This window comes from Nyctereutes procyonoides, unplaced genomic scaffold, assembly GCF_905146905.1.
Source record: "Nyctereutes procyonoides isolate TBG_1078 unplaced genomic scaffold, NYPRO_anot_genome, whole genome shotgun sequence".
In the NCBI taxonomy this organism is placed as follows: Eukaryota; Metazoa; Chordata; class Mammalia; order Carnivora; family Canidae; genus Nyctereutes; species Nyctereutes procyonoides.
In genome coordinates, this window is record NW_026575142.1 from 43,104,210 (window position 1) to 43,120,684 (window position 16,475).

The 16,475-nt window shown below is 62.4% G+C and overlaps 1 protein-coding gene across 3 annotated transcripts in view; it reads left to right on the forward strand.

The window, feature by feature from the left end:
* Window positions 1-16,475, forward strand: part of SLC9A3 (solute carrier family 9 member A3) — a 40,917-nt gene that overhangs the window by 23,766 nt on the left and 676 nt on the right. Inside the window, exons 2-16 of one of the 3 annotated variants that reach the window (XM_055307667.1) lie at window positions 1,138-1,440; window positions 4,578-4,738; window positions 6,447-6,525; window positions 7,082-7,259; window positions 8,058-8,278; window positions 9,770-9,972; window positions 10,377-10,466; window positions 10,561-10,631; window positions 11,625-11,754; window positions 13,237-13,352; window positions 13,942-14,071; window positions 14,307-14,483; window positions 14,654-14,726; window positions 15,122-15,235; window positions 15,513-15,756. In XM_055307667.1, the coding sequence (XP_055163642.1) occupies window positions 1,138-1,440; window positions 4,578-4,738; window positions 6,447-6,525; window positions 7,082-7,259; window positions 8,058-8,278; window positions 9,770-9,972; window positions 10,377-10,466; window positions 10,561-10,631; window positions 11,625-11,754; window positions 13,237-13,352; window positions 13,942-14,071; window positions 14,307-14,483; window positions 14,654-14,726; window positions 15,122-15,235; window positions 15,513-15,756 (2,290 nt within the window). Of the gene's footprint in view, window positions 1-1,137; window positions 1,441-4,577; window positions 4,739-6,446; window positions 6,526-7,081; window positions 7,260-8,057; window positions 8,279-9,769; window positions 9,973-10,376; window positions 10,467-10,560; window positions 10,632-11,624; window positions 11,755-13,236; window positions 13,353-13,941; window positions 14,072-14,306; window positions 14,484-14,653; window positions 14,727-15,121; window positions 15,236-15,512; window positions 15,980-16,475 lie in introns of those variants that run through there. The other 2 variants (XM_055307666.1, XM_055307668.1) reach the window with 2 other exon arrangements.

Here is a 16,475-nt window from a genome sequence, read left to right on the forward strand (position 1 = left end):
GCAGAGCAGATCAGCTCAGGGCAGAGCCTGGCAAGAGCGGTGAGTGAACCAGACCCCAGGCTCGCTGCACACCAGCCCCCAGGCGGGCGGGCTCACAGGATAATGCCCTTGCTCTGCATGGAGAGGTCTCTTGATACTCAGAACTTCAAGGAATGGAAAAGAGAATTATCCTAAATGTGAGCCAAGCTCTCCAGTCCATGTTCCGACTATTTTGAAATCAGGCTTAATGTAGGAAATCTTCTCACTTGTTTCTGAGTCTTAAAATAGAGCAAATAAAATAGAAGGAGAAATGGGCCCCAGTAGGTCCTGCCTCACCTGGAAGGACCTGTGCCCTGAGGTCCTGGTAGGGTTGGTGGGTCGACGGGGCCCTGGGGACAGCTTTTGGCAGGGGGATGCAGACCCCACTGTCCCCACCAGCTCCCGTGGGGCAGTGGAGCTCGTGCCCCCGGGGGAGCCCTGCCGACTGTGGCCTCAGGAGGCTCTGTTCCTCGGGGCTGTGACCCCACGCAAGCCAGAGGGGATGGTCCCCCCCAGGCTTCAAGCAGGCTCAGACTCCAGCGCCTGAGAGGTGGAGGAAGTGGGCTCCGAGGCAGCATGAAGGGGTGAGGGGTGCAGGGGGCATCCCCACTCAGGCCCAGAGCGGGCTACCTGGGGCCTGTGGATGTGGGTGCCTTGGGCTCTGCCCACCCAGCTCGGGGCCTGTTATCGAGACCTGAGTCCTCCGTCCGGCTTCTGTCACGGGAGACTCTTCCTGCCCGGCCCACCTCCTCCCCAGCCTCCTGGACTGCCCATGGAGGAAGAGGGCCATTCCCCCTGCAAGGGGCAAGGAGACCCGGAGGTGGGGTCCCCAGGGGACAGCAGTCAGCAGTACAGTGGCAGGGCCTCCTGGCCACATGATGGGCCATAGGGGTATCCCCAGATCCAGACGTGGCTCCTGGCTTCCAGGGCGCATCCAGGTGTGAGCAGGGAGTTGCAGGGGACTGGTCACAACATCACCACTTCTGCTCCCTGTCGCAGCTTCCAGAAAGACACCCACCATGCAGGAGGGGCCTGGCAGTAGCCCTGGCCCAGCCCACTCCTCCAGGGGCGGCCTGGCTCCGAGGGGACCCTGTGCCCTGACTGCCCCCTCCCCCACAGGCTTCCACCTGTCACACAAGGTCACCAGCGTTGTCCCCGAGAGCGCGCTGCTCATCGTGCTGGGACTGGTGCTGGGCGGCATCGTCTGGGCAGCTGACCACATCGCCTCCTTCACGCTGACACCCACCGCCTTCTTCTTCTACCTGCTGCCTCCCATCGTGCTAGACGCCGGCTACTTCATGCCCAACCGGCTCTTCTTTGGGAATCTGGGCACCATCCTGCTGTACGCCGTCATTGGCACCGTGTGGAACGCGGCCACCACTGGGCTGTCCCTCTACGGTGTTTTCTGTAGCGGCCTTATGGGTAAGGGGGCATGGCATCCATGGGGCATCCTTGGAGCAGGGGATGGTTGGGGTGAGGTCATCCTGGGTGTGGGGTCCTCGGGGTGGGGTCCTTGGGGCGAGGTCCTGGGGGGTGTCATCAGGGTGGGCTCTGCAGGAGCAGGGTCTGGGCAGGATACAGAACACAGACCCAGAAAGGGGATGAGTGTGCAGGGTGACAAATGTCACTGGTTGGTCCACTTAACCAGTTTGGTGTGTTGAAAATAAGGTTTAATTAATAAACAACAGTGGTCTGGGCATTCCCAGGCGGGACTCGTGTCCTACTTGGGGATGAAATCCTGTCAGACCAGGCTAGCGGGTGGGTGAGGCGGGTGGGGTCGAGCCGCTGAGCACAGAGATTGGGTCGTTCGTTGTTTGTACGCAAACCTGCAGGAAAAGCCAGGTCGACTGCTGCTCCGCATCCGTAGCAACTTCTCCTGCAGTTTGGGTTACTTAACTCAGCGGAGGTGCACCCCACCCGCCTGGGGAACTGGAGCAGGTGGGCCGGGGCCCAGGGAGCCTCACACAGAAGTGCACGCAGCCTGAAACACAGCCCTTCACAGTGTCACATGGGGGCCACCATGGAAAGGGGCTGTCAGCCCCACGGGTGCCTGTCCGTGCTCCACCTTGGCCCCAAGCGCCCCCACCTGCCAGGGCCTGACTCTGAGGGCCGGGCCATGATTTCCTTCTGACTAAGGATGAGCCTTGGGCCCAGCTCCAGGGATCACGGCCTTGGAGCCTGGATGACACAGGACCTGCAGCCAGCACGGGAGGCCAAAGGGCCCCTGCCCCGAGCCATCACCTTGCCTGGTCCATTTGTCATCTTGGGACTTTGTCCTCAGCCCATGAGGAGCACACATGGTCCTTTGAGCCCCCGCTGCCAGTGGGTACCACCCCCAGGCTCCCCAAGGGTGACACAGTGCCCGGTGCACCTGGCCAGGCTTCGCAGGGAAGGAAGCCTCAGCTGTATTGTGTTGCATTTATTGGCGATGCCCTTCAATAGTTGGGACATATCTGAGATAACAGGATCCCCTCTGGCCACTGGACCCAGGGGAAGGTCTCAGGGGTTGGGGCAGGAGCCCCCTGTGGGGCCTGTGTTCAGCCCTCAGGATGCCCCTGGTCAAGGCCGGGCATCAGCCACAGTCATGGAGCAGAGGAGCACTCAGGGGCCAACAAGTCTATCCTGGCCCAGAACACTCAGAACTGCAAGCCTGGTGGGGCTGGCGGGGGGGGGGGGGGGTAGGGGTCAGTTTCTGGGGACCCGTGGCCAGGTACCTCAGAGCCCAGTGAAGCTGTGGAGCACCCCTGTGAGCAGATGTCACCCCCAGGAGGCCTGGCGTGGGGTGCCAGGTGGGCATCTGGACGGGCTGGCGCAGGGAGGCCCAGCAGAGGCTCCAGGTGGTCGGTCCGAGAGGCTTCATGTGGGTGAAACCTCAGGTCCTGGAACTCATAGCCTGGGAGTTGGGATCCCACAGTCCAGCCTGGTCCCAGGAACCTTGTTGGCAGCACCAGTGGGTGGCAGACGGTCTCTCCAGGGAAGAGGGCAGGCTACCCCAGACCCGGGACATTGGAGTGGCTTCCAGAATGTGCCACAGGGTCTGTCAGGATCTGTGGACAGCAAGAGGCCAGGGAGTCAGGAGGCATTTAAGAATGGATGCCTCGGGGATCCCTGGGTGGCACAGCGGTTTGGCGCCTGCCCTTGGCCCAGGGCGCGGTCCTGGAGACCCGGGATCGAATCCCACGTCAGGCTCCCGGTGCATGGAGCCTGCTTCTCCCTCTGCCTGTGTCTCTGCGCCTCTCTCTCTCTCTCTCTCTCTCTCTCTCTCTCTGACTATCATAAATAAATAAAAAATTAAAAAAAAAATTAAAAAAAAAAAAAAAAAAAAAAGAATGGACGCCTCAAGGGTGGGTGTGCACTGGGAAGCCCCTGGCGTCTGAAGCCTGGAAGGACTGTGTTCCCGCCACCCTGGCCTCACTGACCACGTCTGGAGGCGGAGAAGCAGAACCTAGGGTGTCCCTTCCGGAAGAAACATTTTAAAGTCACAGGAAGCAGTTTTGACACCTGCCCCTGCTCCAGCGAGGATGCTTCCCGGGCCCCCAGGAACCAGGTCTAGGGCCTGGCCTCTCTGCACACCTAGCCTTCTCCCTGCCTGGCCCTGAGGGAAGCCCCGGCCACACAGAGGCCACCGTCCTGGACCTGAGGGCCCCACAGCCCTGTCTCCCTTCCTCTCCCTGGCCCTCCAGGCCTGACTGGCCCCTGCGGTCTGTTGGAGTCCGCTCAGGCTGGGGAGGGAGCTCATGCCAGCAGGCCCCTGGCCGAGGACCTCCCCAAGCAGCCCAACTGGGGGCAGGTGTGTGTCCCCACAGAGCATGGACCCCAAGAGCAGACTGCTGCTGGGGCTCCTGTGTGGCCCAGTGTTGCTCTGGATCCTGACACAGATCTGGAAGGACAGAGGCTCTGGAAAGAGCATCTGGGCATGACCCCCGCCCCCGAGAGTGCCAAGAACCCACAGGACAGGGGCCACTCCCAGAAGCAGGCTCCTCCAAGGCCCTTGCTCCCCCTCCCTCCGCTCTGGGTCCCCAGCTGACCTCCCTGCAGCCCCTCCGATGGGAGCCCCCAGGACCCTGTGAGGCCTGTTGTGCCCCTGCCTCCAGCTGGTCCTGGGGGCTCTGGTCTGGGCTGAGATGTCAGTCCCCAGGGAGGCCTCCCCCATGCCTGTTGAGCCCCGACCACCTCCCCATCACACTCACCACCTACACCCCTGCACTGTAGGCCCCCAGGGCAGGGGCCTGATTCCCTGCTGTGTGTGTCCCCCACCCCCAGCCCCTCATCTGCCTGCAGCAGGCGTGATAGGCTGGAAGGAGGAAGCAGCTGGGGCCCAGGGGAGGCCAAGGGAAGAAGTGGAGTCAGGCAGTTCCCCTGGGGATGAGGCCAGCCCTGCCTGAGGCTGTGGGAGCCCATGGGGGGAGGCGGAGTCCCCATCCTGGGGGGCTTCCAATGCATCTGTCAGCGGGACAGCGCCTGGAAGGACCCTGAAGGCCTGGGGGGGGGGCGTGGTGACTGGAGGCCCTCATTCGGCCTGGCTGGGGGCTCTCCCTGACGGCCCACCTGTCCTGCAGGAGACCTGAACATCGGGCTGCTGGATTTCCTTCTGTTCGGCAGCCTGATCGCCGCTGTGGACCCGGTGGCCGTCCTGGCTGTGTTCGAGGAGGTCCACGTCAATGAGGTGCTGTTCATCATCGTCTTTGGGGAGTCGCTGCTGAACGACGCCGTCACCGTGGTGAGTGGGTGCCGGGCGGGCCCAGGGACTTGCCAGGGAGCATCTCGGGGCCACCGTAGAACCGTAGAACTGCCTGGGGCCCCCGGGCAGCAGGCAGAGAACACAGCCTATGTGAGGGGCTGGTCCTCTGCTCGCAGCTCCGACTGGAGGAGCCGTCCCCATGCCAGCCCCGGGCTCTCGCACCCCTTCCCTTGCCTCCTCCTAACCCAGAACCACTGCCTGTCTCACCAGTTCTGGCAGCACCTCCCCGCCCCCGCCCCGTTCTCAGAGCAGGACACCTCTACCTGGGGGCGTTGGTGCCACCCATTCCTGAACCCCCTAAAGGAGCCACTAAAACAGCAGGATCTCACTAGGATTCAGGAGGGAAGATGAGCCAGCGCCGGCCGTGTGCTCGGAGGCAGCACTGTCTCCAGGAGGGAGCTCGGCAGGGCCCCCGTGTATGGGCAGGGGCTGGAGGACCCTCAGTCAGGGCCTGAGGCCGCAGCACCTCTGCAAAGTGAACAGAAAGTTTGTGAAATGCGGGGACGCTGTCTCAGCCTCAGAGCCGTCGGCCTGGAGTGCCCCAAAGCCACCCCAAGCTGAGCCAAGTTATGGGCAGCCGGCCTGTGTGTCTCTGAGTACCTGCTCCGGACCCCGGAGTCAGCCCCTTCCCTCGTCCCTGGGATTTTGCAGACACGGCAGAATGTGAAGATCTGTCTCGGCTCTGAGTACCCATGGCCTCGCTAAGACACTCCCTTCTGACATCCCTTTGGGGTTCAGGGGTCTGAAAAGCCCTAGGGTGCTGCTGCACAGATTCCTGACATAGCAGAGAGATGTTCTCCAGGGATTGTGAGCATTAGAGACTTAATCAGAAAACATCTGCACAGCCCCTTGGAGGCTGAGCTGCTCTGTGCCGAGGCTTCTCATCTCTGCAGAAGCTCGAACTCACGTCTGGACCCAACGCTCCACATCCTCTCCCACCCGCGTGTCCACGGAGACACCTGAGCTGAGGTCCAGCTTCAACACCTTCCGTCCTTGGAGGCTGCCTGCCCAGGCCCCGCGCACCGTCCAGCCTGCCTCACCTCCCTACCTTTGGGGTCCTCTGACCCCCAGAGCACACCTGGAGAGGGAGGAGCCTGCATCCTGCCCACCGCAGCCCCTCGGCCCCTGGCCCCTCACTGTGGAGTGGCACCTCGTCGGGGGGGGGGGGGCGGGGTGCAGCCCTGGAAGCGCTGCCCTATCTCCACAACTTCAGCCTGCATGCAGTTCCTGAGCTTTTCATCTCGAAAATCTCGGCGGGATAAGGTGTAAATGTCCACACTTGAAGACGCCAAGGGGTGTGAGCCCACCACGAGGAGCTGGCACCATAGTGAAGTCGCTGAAAATGAAACTCTGGCTTCATCTTGGAAAACAAAACCATTAACCACAGTGGGTTAGCTTTGTGGTCACTGCTGCTTTGCTGAGAGTATGAAAGGGTCCCGTTTGCTCCTGAAGGGTCTCCTTCCTTCTAGAATGTTCTTCTGACTCTCATCTCATCTTTGGCCTTTGTCTTATTCACCATTCTTCCCTCCTGGTGGTCTCATTCAGTGATTTTGGGTTTGCAGGATAGGGGGCTGCCAAGGGCTGCTCCTTCCAGCCCAAGTCCTCAAGGCCTGGGCCCTGAGTCGGGACGGGCTGAGCACTGGTCGAGGGCTGACCCGAGGTCATGCCTGCCTCTCTGTCCTCCCAGGTCCTCTACAATGTGTTCGAATCTTTTGTGACGCTGGGAGGTGACAAGGTGACTGGTGTGGACTGCGTGAAAGGCATAGGTATGTGGCTGGCGGGTCTATGCGCCTGGGGAGTATGGGGTCACGTCTCCTCTCCAGCATGGGGACCCCCTCCAGGCTTCAGCACCAGCACCACCCCCGGGTTCCACAGCTTGTGCGGGGAAAAGGTGTTTCCACTCTGAAGTCTCGGCAGCAGGCCCTCCCATCCACCATGTGTTTCATGAACACAATTTCGCGGGTTCCGGCCACACTGGGGAGGCAGGGGCTGCTGCCCCATGAGACCCACTGGCATGTCTGGTTGGGGGCTTGGATGCTGGTGTCCCAGGGTCCCAGGGATGCCCCTACCCAAGGCCACCTTCTTGGGCTTTCTCTACACGGGGGCGGGGAACCAGGCCTCCCTGCTCTTCACAGGCTGCCTCTCAGGGCAAGAACTGGCTTCTTGTTTGCTGGGTTATTGGCGCCTCTGTGGGGGTTACCAGGCAACCCACAGTGAGGAATGGTCTGGAAGGACGGCCGGTCAGCCGGCCCACACAGGGGCCAGCCACGCCCGGCCACAAAGGGCCTTTCAGGCAGCTCAGCCAGCATCCTCGGCCCGCAGTGTCCTTCTTCGTGGTGAGCCTAGGAGGCACGCTGGTGGGTGTTATCTTCGCCTTCCTGCTGTCGCTGGTCACCCGCTTCACCAAGCACGTGCGCATCATCGAGCCGGGCTTCGTGTTCATCATCTCTTACCTGTCCTACCTCACATCTGAGATGCTATCGCTGTCAGCCATCTTGGCGTGAGTTCCCCTCACTCCCACGGCCCAGGGGCCAGAGCTATATAGTGTCTGGGCCACACACTGGTGTGCGGGGGTGGGGGGCCGGGGCACTCCACAGCACAACCAAGCAGCTATGCCAAGGATGGGAGAGGAGGGGAGAGGAAGGGAGAAGGGAAAGGATACGGGAGGGAGAGGGGGTGCGGGAGGGGGAGAGGAGGAGGGAAAGGATGAGGGAGGGGAAAGGGGACAAGGAGGGGAGGAGGGAAGGGAGGGAGGGGGGAAGGGAGGGGGAGGGGGAAGGGAGGGAGAGGAGGAGAGAGAGGGTGGGGGAGAGGGTGGGAGAAGAGAGAGAGGGTGGGGGAGGAAGGAGGGGACCCTCCCATCTGGGGCACAACATTCCTGGCCCCTCCCAGCCCCCTCTACCCAGCCACCTCCCTGTGAGGGGTGAGAAGCCACTGTATGGGTGAAGAATCCGGCCTATTCAGGTTTTAAATCATGAGTTGGCCTTTTCACTGAACTGCCCTTGAGCTCTGCCTACACACAGCCTCTTCTGGGTGCTCTGGGCAGGAAGCTGGCAGGCACCCTGTGACCCACATCTGCCCCAGCACCTCCCCCCAGAGCCAGCTGCTGGCCTGTGGTCAGGCGCAGACAGCCCACTGGGTGGCTCGGGGCTCAGGTCTTGGGGGGCTGCTGGGACCTGGGCCCAGCTCTGAGAGAACACCTGTCAGTGGGTGGGTGGGTACCCAGGACGCAGACCCTCGGGCCCCGTCCCGGCAGCTCACGGCCCCTGGTTTCACTGTGTGCCTGTCCCACCCCCAGCATCACCTTCTGCGGCATCTGCTGTCAGAAGTACGTGAAGGCTAACATCTCTGAGCAGTCAGCCACCACCGTGCGCTACACCATGAAGATGCTGGCCAGCGGGGCAGAGACCATAATCTTCATGTTTCTTGGCATCTCGGCCGTGAACCCCCTCATCTGGAAGTGGAACACGGCCTTCGTGCTCCTGACCCTGGTCTTCATCTCTGTGTACCGGGCCATTGGTGAGGGCGCTAGTGGGGTGGGGTACTGGGGATGAGGGGTGTATGAGATGATGACAGGGATGATGGGGAGATGGGGAGTGGCAGGGGGATGGGGATGATGAGGGTGAGGGGAGACGATGGGGGATGACCAAGAGGAGGGATATTAGAGGAGATAATGGGGAGGAGGAGGATGGAGAGGAGGGGAGAGGATGGGGGATGATGGGGATGACAAAGATGAGAGGAGATGATGGGGATGAGGAGAGAAGGATGAGGGATGGGGATGATGGAGAGGAGGGAGATGACAGGGAGGAGGGGCAACGACAGGGATGCTCGGGGCATAAGGGTGTCCAGGGATGGGGGGCGGTGGTGGGCTGTGGGCATGACTGGGGATGGTGAGGATGGTGGAGGGCGGACACTGGGGCCCAGCTGAGGGAGCCTGGGGAGCCAGGATGTGGGGTTTGTGTGGCCCAGGGAGGAGCAGGCTCCAAACCCTCAGCATGGCCAGGCCAGTGGTTATCATCAGCGAAGGTTTAGGCTCTCTGATGGACGGCTTTGTTCCCTTGAGATAGAGGTAGCATAGTGAGGGGTCAGGGTAGAAGGTTCTAGAACCCAGGGGAATCCATTTGGTTTCCCCTGGACTCACTGTGGATGCAGTCACTGAGGAAGCAGATGATGCTGCGGTGAGGCTGGGGCCCTGCTGGCTGCTGTGACCATGACCGAGCTGGCCATCGCTGTGTTTGTGTAGGGGTGGGGGTGGGGGACCATTTGTGCTCCCCGGGGCCTGGGGGCTCCGAGGAGCGGCTGCCAGAGCAAGGTGGGGTTGGTGGTCCCGGAGCTGCCTGAGCGACCAGAACGTGAGGCCTCGGCTGAGCCATGGGGTGGTTTGGCCCACGACCAAGAGAGAACTCCGGTATAGACAGTGTAGACAGTGTAGATGGTGTAGACAGTGTAGACACAGGGGAGAGGGTGTGGGGAGAGCAGGGCTACAAGCTGGAGTTTTTGTGACCCGTTGCTGGGAGCAGAATCCATCAATGCCTGAGGAGGGAATCCCCAGGTGCTCCCCACAGGGCGGGGGTGGGGGGGGGAGCTGGGAGGGGTGAGGGGTGTGTGTGAGGGAGCTGGGAGGGGTGAGGGGTGTGTGTGAGGGAGCTTGGAGTGTGTATGAGGGAGCTGGAGGGGTGAGGGGTGTGTGTGAGGGAGATGGGAGGGGTGGGGGTGTGTGAGGGAGCTGGGGGGGTGAGGGGTGTGTGTGAGGGAGCTGGGGGGGTGAGGGGTGTGTGTAAGGAAGCTGGGAGGGGTTTGTGAGATGAGTTGGGAGGGGTGGGGGAGGGGAGGGAGAGGGGAGGGGTGAGGGAGCCAGGGCGGCTGGGGCGGTATGGTGGTGAGGGAGCAGGGGGAGTTGAGTGAGCAGGTGAGGGAGGGAGGGATGGCGGTGCTGGGGGAGGGGGAGGGGGGAGGCAGCCTCCGCGGCCCCGCCCCCGGTGCCCTGGAGCTCAGCCCAGCCCCCGGCAGGTGTGGTCCTCCAGACGTGGGTTCTGAACCGGTACCGGATGGTGCAGCTGGAGATCATAGACCAGGTGGTCATGTCTTACGGCGGCCTGCGCGGGGCTGTGGCCTTCGCCCTGGTCGTCCTCCTGGACGAGAAGAAGGTGAAGGAGAGGAACCTGTTCGTCAGCACCACCATCATCGTGGTCTTCTTCACCGTCATCTTCCAGGTAGGGGGGAGGCCGTGACCTGCCTGTCCCCTGACCCCGCCTGCCAGCCCCACGCTGCCACCAGCCTCTCCAGCCTCTAGGCCCTAATTGGTTTTTACTATTTTAGTAACTAGGAGCTGTTTTGTAGGTTTTCATGTGGCCCCACAGGGGACGCGGCACCATTTGGTCTAGAAACGCCCTTCCCTCCTTCCCGTACTGCTGGCTGATGAAGCCCCAGTTAGGGTAGCATTGCCCAGGGCCCCCCCAGGGCAGTGTCCCACTTCAGCCACCCCGGAGCCCTCAGAGCAGCGTCAGGGCCCCCTGCACCTGGGGGTGGCCGTGGACTCACGTCCCAGGGGCTCTGTGGGTCAGGCTGGGCCCTGGGGTGGAGCCCACTGGCCACCAGGGTCGTCCCCGTCTTCCAGGGCCTGACCATCAAGCCCCTGGTGCAGTGGCTGAAGGTGAAAAGGAGTGAACATCGGGAGCCCAAGCTCAACGAGAAGCTGCATGGCCGGGTAGGAGCGGGACGAGGTGGGGGTGTGGGGAAGGGGGGCCAGGGTGGGGGCAGCCCTCCATGTGATGCTAATGCCCCTCTCCTTCCCCTGAAAGGCTTTTGACCACATTCTCTCAGCCATTGAGGACATATCCGGGCAAATTGGACACAATTACCTCAGAGACAAGTAAGTGGCAGCAGGTGCCCTGGCTGTACAGAAACGAGGACGCGTGGAGCCATGTTGGTTTCCACTGTCAGCTCCCCTTCCTCTGCCTTTGACGGAGGACAGAGGACACACAGGGTAGAAAGAGCTGCTCACCTGCCTGTAAACCAACCCCACAAAGCCCTAGGGAACCAAGAACACTGCCTTGGAAGGGGCCAGAAGGTTGCTTGTCAGACTGAGACTCCCCCTCCCCCTGGGATGCCCATCCCCCTCCTCCCCCTCCTCTCCCTGGGACCCCCATCCTCCTAGGACCCTCCCTCCCCACCCCTCCCCCTCTTCCTCCTGGGACTCCCCTCCCCTGGGACCCCCTCCCTCTTCTTCCCCCTGTCCCTCCCCCTGAGATCCTCCCTCCCCACCCCCAGCCCGTCTTCTCCCTCCCACACCACATGGGGCTCAGCTGGATGTTACCCCTCTGATCAGCCCTGGCACGTGCTCTCCTGACCCGATACTGGCCAGTACTCTGTGCAGGATTTAGAGCCTGGTTCTCCCCACAGTGGTCCCTCCTCCCCCAGCCCATCCCTCTGCAGGAAAATGTGCCCCCTTCCCTGTAGCCAAGGCCTGAGGGCCCCAGGGCCCTGCCCTCACCCGACCCCACCCTTTCCAGAAGGTTAGAGTCACTGGAAAGCTCTGCAATACTGTATTAAATGAGAAAACAGAATCCATAATTCCACATACATTCTGGTGAGACAGGCCTTCAGGCAGGCAGGAAGGAACAGAGCACAGATGGGGAACCAGCACCCCTGATGTTTATTGCTTTCATTTTAGAACTCACCTTTGTGGTTGTTGGGTGAATAAAAATCAGGGTGGGGGGCGGGAGGGCGTCCCCTAGTCTGAGCTCCTGGGAGACCTGTGCATACAGGTCTGGGCAGTGGGAGACCCAGGCCCACCAGACCCCTGCTCCCCACCCCCACCTGCTGCCAGGGTTGACGTCTGTGTTGCTTTGAACCCCCCCCCCAGGTGGTCCAATTTTGATAGGAAATTCCTCAGCAAAATCCTTATGAGAAAGTCTGCTCAGAAGTCACGCGATCGGATTCTCAATGTTTTCCATGAACTCAACCTGAAAGATGCCATCAGCTATGTGGCTGAGGTACCAGAACATTCCACGTGTTCTCTTTGTGAGAGCTGGGGGCTGAACCAACACCCAGACATGGGATGTGGGCAGCCACTGGGGTCTCAGGCACTGGGCCAGGGAAGGCCCCCCCAGAGGCCCAGCAGCACCATGCCGGGGTCAATGACGAGTTCACCCCGTGAAGCTCATGGGTCCCCCGATATCCCGAGAATGGCTGCGGGAGCTGAGGCACAGAACCCTCCCCCACGGCTCTCTGTAGGACACTCTAGGGCCTCATGGAGTCATGCCCCCAACATATGTGTGCACACGGTATGCACAGCCGTGCAGTGTGAGATAGATGAGTGGGCTCCAGGTGCACATAAGGATGAGGGACAGGCCCTGCCACATGGGCCGCACAGTGACTCTGGATCCCGTAGTGTCTGAGGCCGCGTGCCCTGTGCCAACCCACAGCCTCCCAGGGACTGGGGATGTCAGAGTGACTCAGTCATACAGGTCTCTCTCAGGCTAAACCCACTCCTCCGGGTTCTGGCTGGCCCCTCCCTGGTAGCCACAGGCCTCCAAGTGGCACTTCCTGGCTTCTCAGTGCACACGTGTGACCATCCCTTGGTCGTTGCATCGATCACTCAGCTGCCTTTGCCCCACTGTGTCCCCATACATGGCCCCTGGCCCGAGGTCACCTGGCACCTCGCCAGCTTGGACCCACATGGGGCCTGGTGAGCTAGAGGTCTGCACTTCCCTTTGGAGGGACAAACCCTCTTAGCAAGCCCTTGACCTCGTAGAGGGTGTGGCCGAGCCCTAGAAGCATCTGTTCTTTCAGGGGGGACATGGATCCCTATCTCCAGGGGCTTGTCCACACCCGGTGTACAGCCCAATGCCCCAGCACAACCCAGGGTCCCTCCCAGGCACAGGCGGGCAGGGGCCGCAGGCAGATGAGCACCTATTGAGCTGTGCTGGGCCAACCCCACTCCCCTGGGCTCCAGTCCACAAGCTGCAGACCCCGGCAGGACAAGGACACCTGCTGTCTGCCCTCTGGCCCTGGGTGGGGAGAGTTCAATGCCCGGATCTCCGCCCTCAGGGGCTCTAGAGCCGGGATGAGGGATCAGGAGAGGCGGTCCTGACTGTGTGTGCAGTGTGTCCCTGGGACACAGTGATGCCCCAGCCCCACATGGGAGGTGCAGGCGCTGGGAGGGCCCCCACTGCCCACCACACCGCGTGCCCCGGCCCATGATTCTATTGTTCCCCTCTCTGGGGCACCCAGGGTGGCTGGCTGGGAGTCCCCAGGGCCCTGGGGGCACTTCCTCAGTCCTGTGGGGAGCTACAGTGTCTCCTGGCACCCTGTGCCCCCAAGGGGCTGGTTCAGGGACCCAGGGTTCCCTCTTCCCTTTCCTTTTCGACCATTCAGCGTGGCCTCACTGTGGCCTCAGCCCTCCAGGGCTGGCGGTCACCTGGCTGTGAGGCACGCCATGCTGTGCGTGGACACAGACTGTCTCCTGCCCACAGGGAGAGCGCCGTGGGTCCCTGGCCTTTATCCGCTCCCCAAGCACTGACAACATGGTCAACGTGGACTTCAGCACGCCACGGCCCTCAACCGTGGAGGCCTCGGTGTCCTACCTCCTGTACGTGCCCAGGTTCACACCGGCTCTGCCAGAAGAGGCCATCCCCCACCCCTGGCCCCTCCACCCCCCCACCCCCTGCCGTGACCCTAGTGGTTGCTGGCTGCTGTGGGCAGGGGTCTTGCCTGACCTGACCTGCATTTCCCAGGCCTTCCTGGGCACAGGCAGGAGGGCCCCTCCGGACAGACACTGGCCAGTGGACATCTAGGGGAACTGAGAGCCATCAGGGGTCGAATAAAGACCCCTGGCTGGGCCCCTGAGGGGTCCAGGGAGGGTGTGCACACAGGTGCCAGGTGTCCCCCTGCACGATGCACCTGGAGTAAATGCTAGCGTTTGCCTGATGTGAGACTAAGAGCGGGGAGGGCCAGATGGAGATTTGGGGCTGAGACCTCATCCCTGGTGCCCCTACACCCACCCCTGGTCCTGGATTCTGGACCTCTTGACTCTGTAGGGCTGCATGGCTGGGGCTTGCTCAGCTGGTGTGCAGGTACCGGGCTGGAGGGGGGTGAGTTAGGAGGGCAGGGGGCCGGTGGTGGTCAGGCTCAGGGGTGAGGGGCAGGAAGGCCAGGCGATCACTGAGGCCCCCATACAGGAGGGAGAATGTCAGTGCGGTGTGCCTGGACATGCAGTCCCTGGAACAGAGGAGGAGAAGCATCCGTGACACGGAGGACATGGTCACTCACCACACCCTGCAGCAGTACCTGTACAAGCCCCGGCAGGAGGTGGGTGTGCAGCGTCTGGGCGGGGTTCAGCCCTCGGGCCCCTCCCGACCCTGGTACAGAGGTCCTCACAAGAGTGCAGTGAAGGCTCAGGCTGAGAAGGGCTGCGGGAGGCGGTGGCCTGGGCTCTCCCGCACCTGGGTCTGTCTGGCTGGGGTCAGGGCAGCCCCGGCACCCCCGCCCCGTGAGCTGTCCTCCCACGCCCCGCGTGTGACCGTCCCGCCTGCCTCTGCCCCAGTACAAGCACCTGTACAGTCGGCACGAGCTAACTCCCAACGAGGACGAGAAGCAGGACAAGGAGATCTTCCACAGGACCATGCGGAAGCGCCTGGAGTCCTTCAAGTCTGCCAAGCTGGGCATCGGCCAGAACAAGAAGGCAGCGAAGCTGTACAAGAGGGAACGTGCCCAGAAGCGGGTGAGGGCCAGGGACCGTGGGGCTGCCTGGGGGCAGGGGTCACACCCGCAGGGTCAGGCCTGTGGGAGTCTGCACCTGTAGCCCCCTCACAGAGCAGAGCTCTCCTGGGGCTGTTGGGGCGCGGGTGTGGCTGTGCCCACATCCGCTAACAGTTTCCTTTTGCTTCTCAGAGAAATAGCAGTATTCCCAACGGGAAACTGCCCCTGGAGAGCCCCGTGCACAATTTCACCATTAATGAGAAAGGTACGGGTTGGGGCCGGGGCAGCATGCACGCTCACCAGCAGGACCCAGGGATGGTGATGGGGCAGCCGGGGTGCAGAGGGCCATCCTGCCACGGACGCCCTTCCCCTCGGCAGCCAGGTCAGGGCAGGTGAGGTCCCAGGCACTGGGGCCGGTGGGCAGCGCCCCCGAGGTGGGTCCCACACTCCCGGGCCCAAGGGCCAGGCTGGGTGGGGAGGAGGCGTGGGACCAGGAGGGGTGGATGCACTGTGTGGGCACTGCCACCCGGCCAGCCGCCCAGATGGGATGGGCAATGACCCTGGGGTGCTCTGCCAGCTGCTCGGGGTTGTCTGCTAAGGGCAGTAAGCGGGGTGTCTGCAGCCAGCCCAGGTCCCTCATGCCGCCCTCCCTTCCACCAGATTTGGAACTTTCAGACCCAGAGGAGGCTCCCAACTACGGTGCCGAAGCGGGTGGGGGGATCGAGTTCCTGGCGAACATCACTCAAGATGCCACGGCAACAGACTCCCCTTCAGGTGAGGGCTGGGGCCGGCCCTCCTTGGCCCCAGAAGTGGGCACGTCGTTGGTGGTTATGGGGTCCGCAGGGCCAGGGAGGCCTGGTGCTGGGTCCACATGGGGGTGAGTTGCAAGTGGGGAGCAGGGAGCTGTCCCCTGCCTGGCCTGCCGTAGATGGAGAGACACAGCAGACCCCAGATACCTTCCAGTGACCTTCCAGGTGTGGCGGCGGCAGGACGACTGTCAGCTGCACCCTTCCTCCCTGCTGTCCAGGTTCACCTTTGCCCTTTCTCCTAGGGATTGACAACCCCGTCTTCTCCCCGGATGAGGACCTGGGCATCCTCTCCAGGGTGCCACCCTGGCTGTCCCCCGGGGAGACAGTGGTGCCTTCCCAGAGGGCTCGTGTGCAGATCCCCTGCTCTCCGGGCAACTTCCACCGCCTGGCGCCCTTCCGCCTCAGCACCAAGTCCGTGGACTCCTTTCTGCAGGCCGATGGCCCTGAGGAGCAGCCGCACACGACCCTCCCTGAGTCCACGCACATGTAACTCCTGACCCCGCCTGACACCTGCTCTCTCCTCAGCTCCTCTCCCCTAGCTGGCTGCCTTTCTGGCTCTGGACCTGAGTTCTGCTCACTCTTCCTCCCTCTAAGCCTCTTTTCCAGCTGCACGTTTCTTAGGACACCCTTCCGAGTCTCACCTTGTCCCGCTGAGATGTCAGGATCCAGAGCTGTTTGAGATCGCTAAGCCCCGGGCTCCGCCATGAGCCTGTCCTGAGCTCAGAGCAGGGCTGGGTGGGGGCTGGGTGGGGGCTGGGTGGGCACATCTCTTTTTCTCCCCGAAGGCCCTGGGGCTTTGGGAAAGGCCCATGTGAAGAAGTGAGTCCAGGAGAAGAGCATCGGGTCCCTTTCGGCCTCATACAGACGAGCTCCAGGAAAGGGTCCAGGGGAGCAGAGGGGCAAGCCTCGCCAGGTCAGAGCAGCCCCCCCTCTCCGGAGGGGAGGCCAGAGCTGGCGGGCTTGGGGGGCGGAGCAAGGCAAGGTGGCAGGCAGGGGCAGGCACCTACTCTGCAGGAAAGAGGGTTTGCCCCTTGATGCAAGGTTTTGGGTTCATTTCATGTTTCCTTTGGGTGTTTGGTGGGCGCTTGGGAGGAAACAGGAAACCTGCCCCAGCACAGGAGGGGCTCACGCAGGACGCTTTCCCACTTATTCCAACTGAAGCAGGAGCTGCTGTGATTCTCTCCTACGGAGGCTTGAAGGGGCGT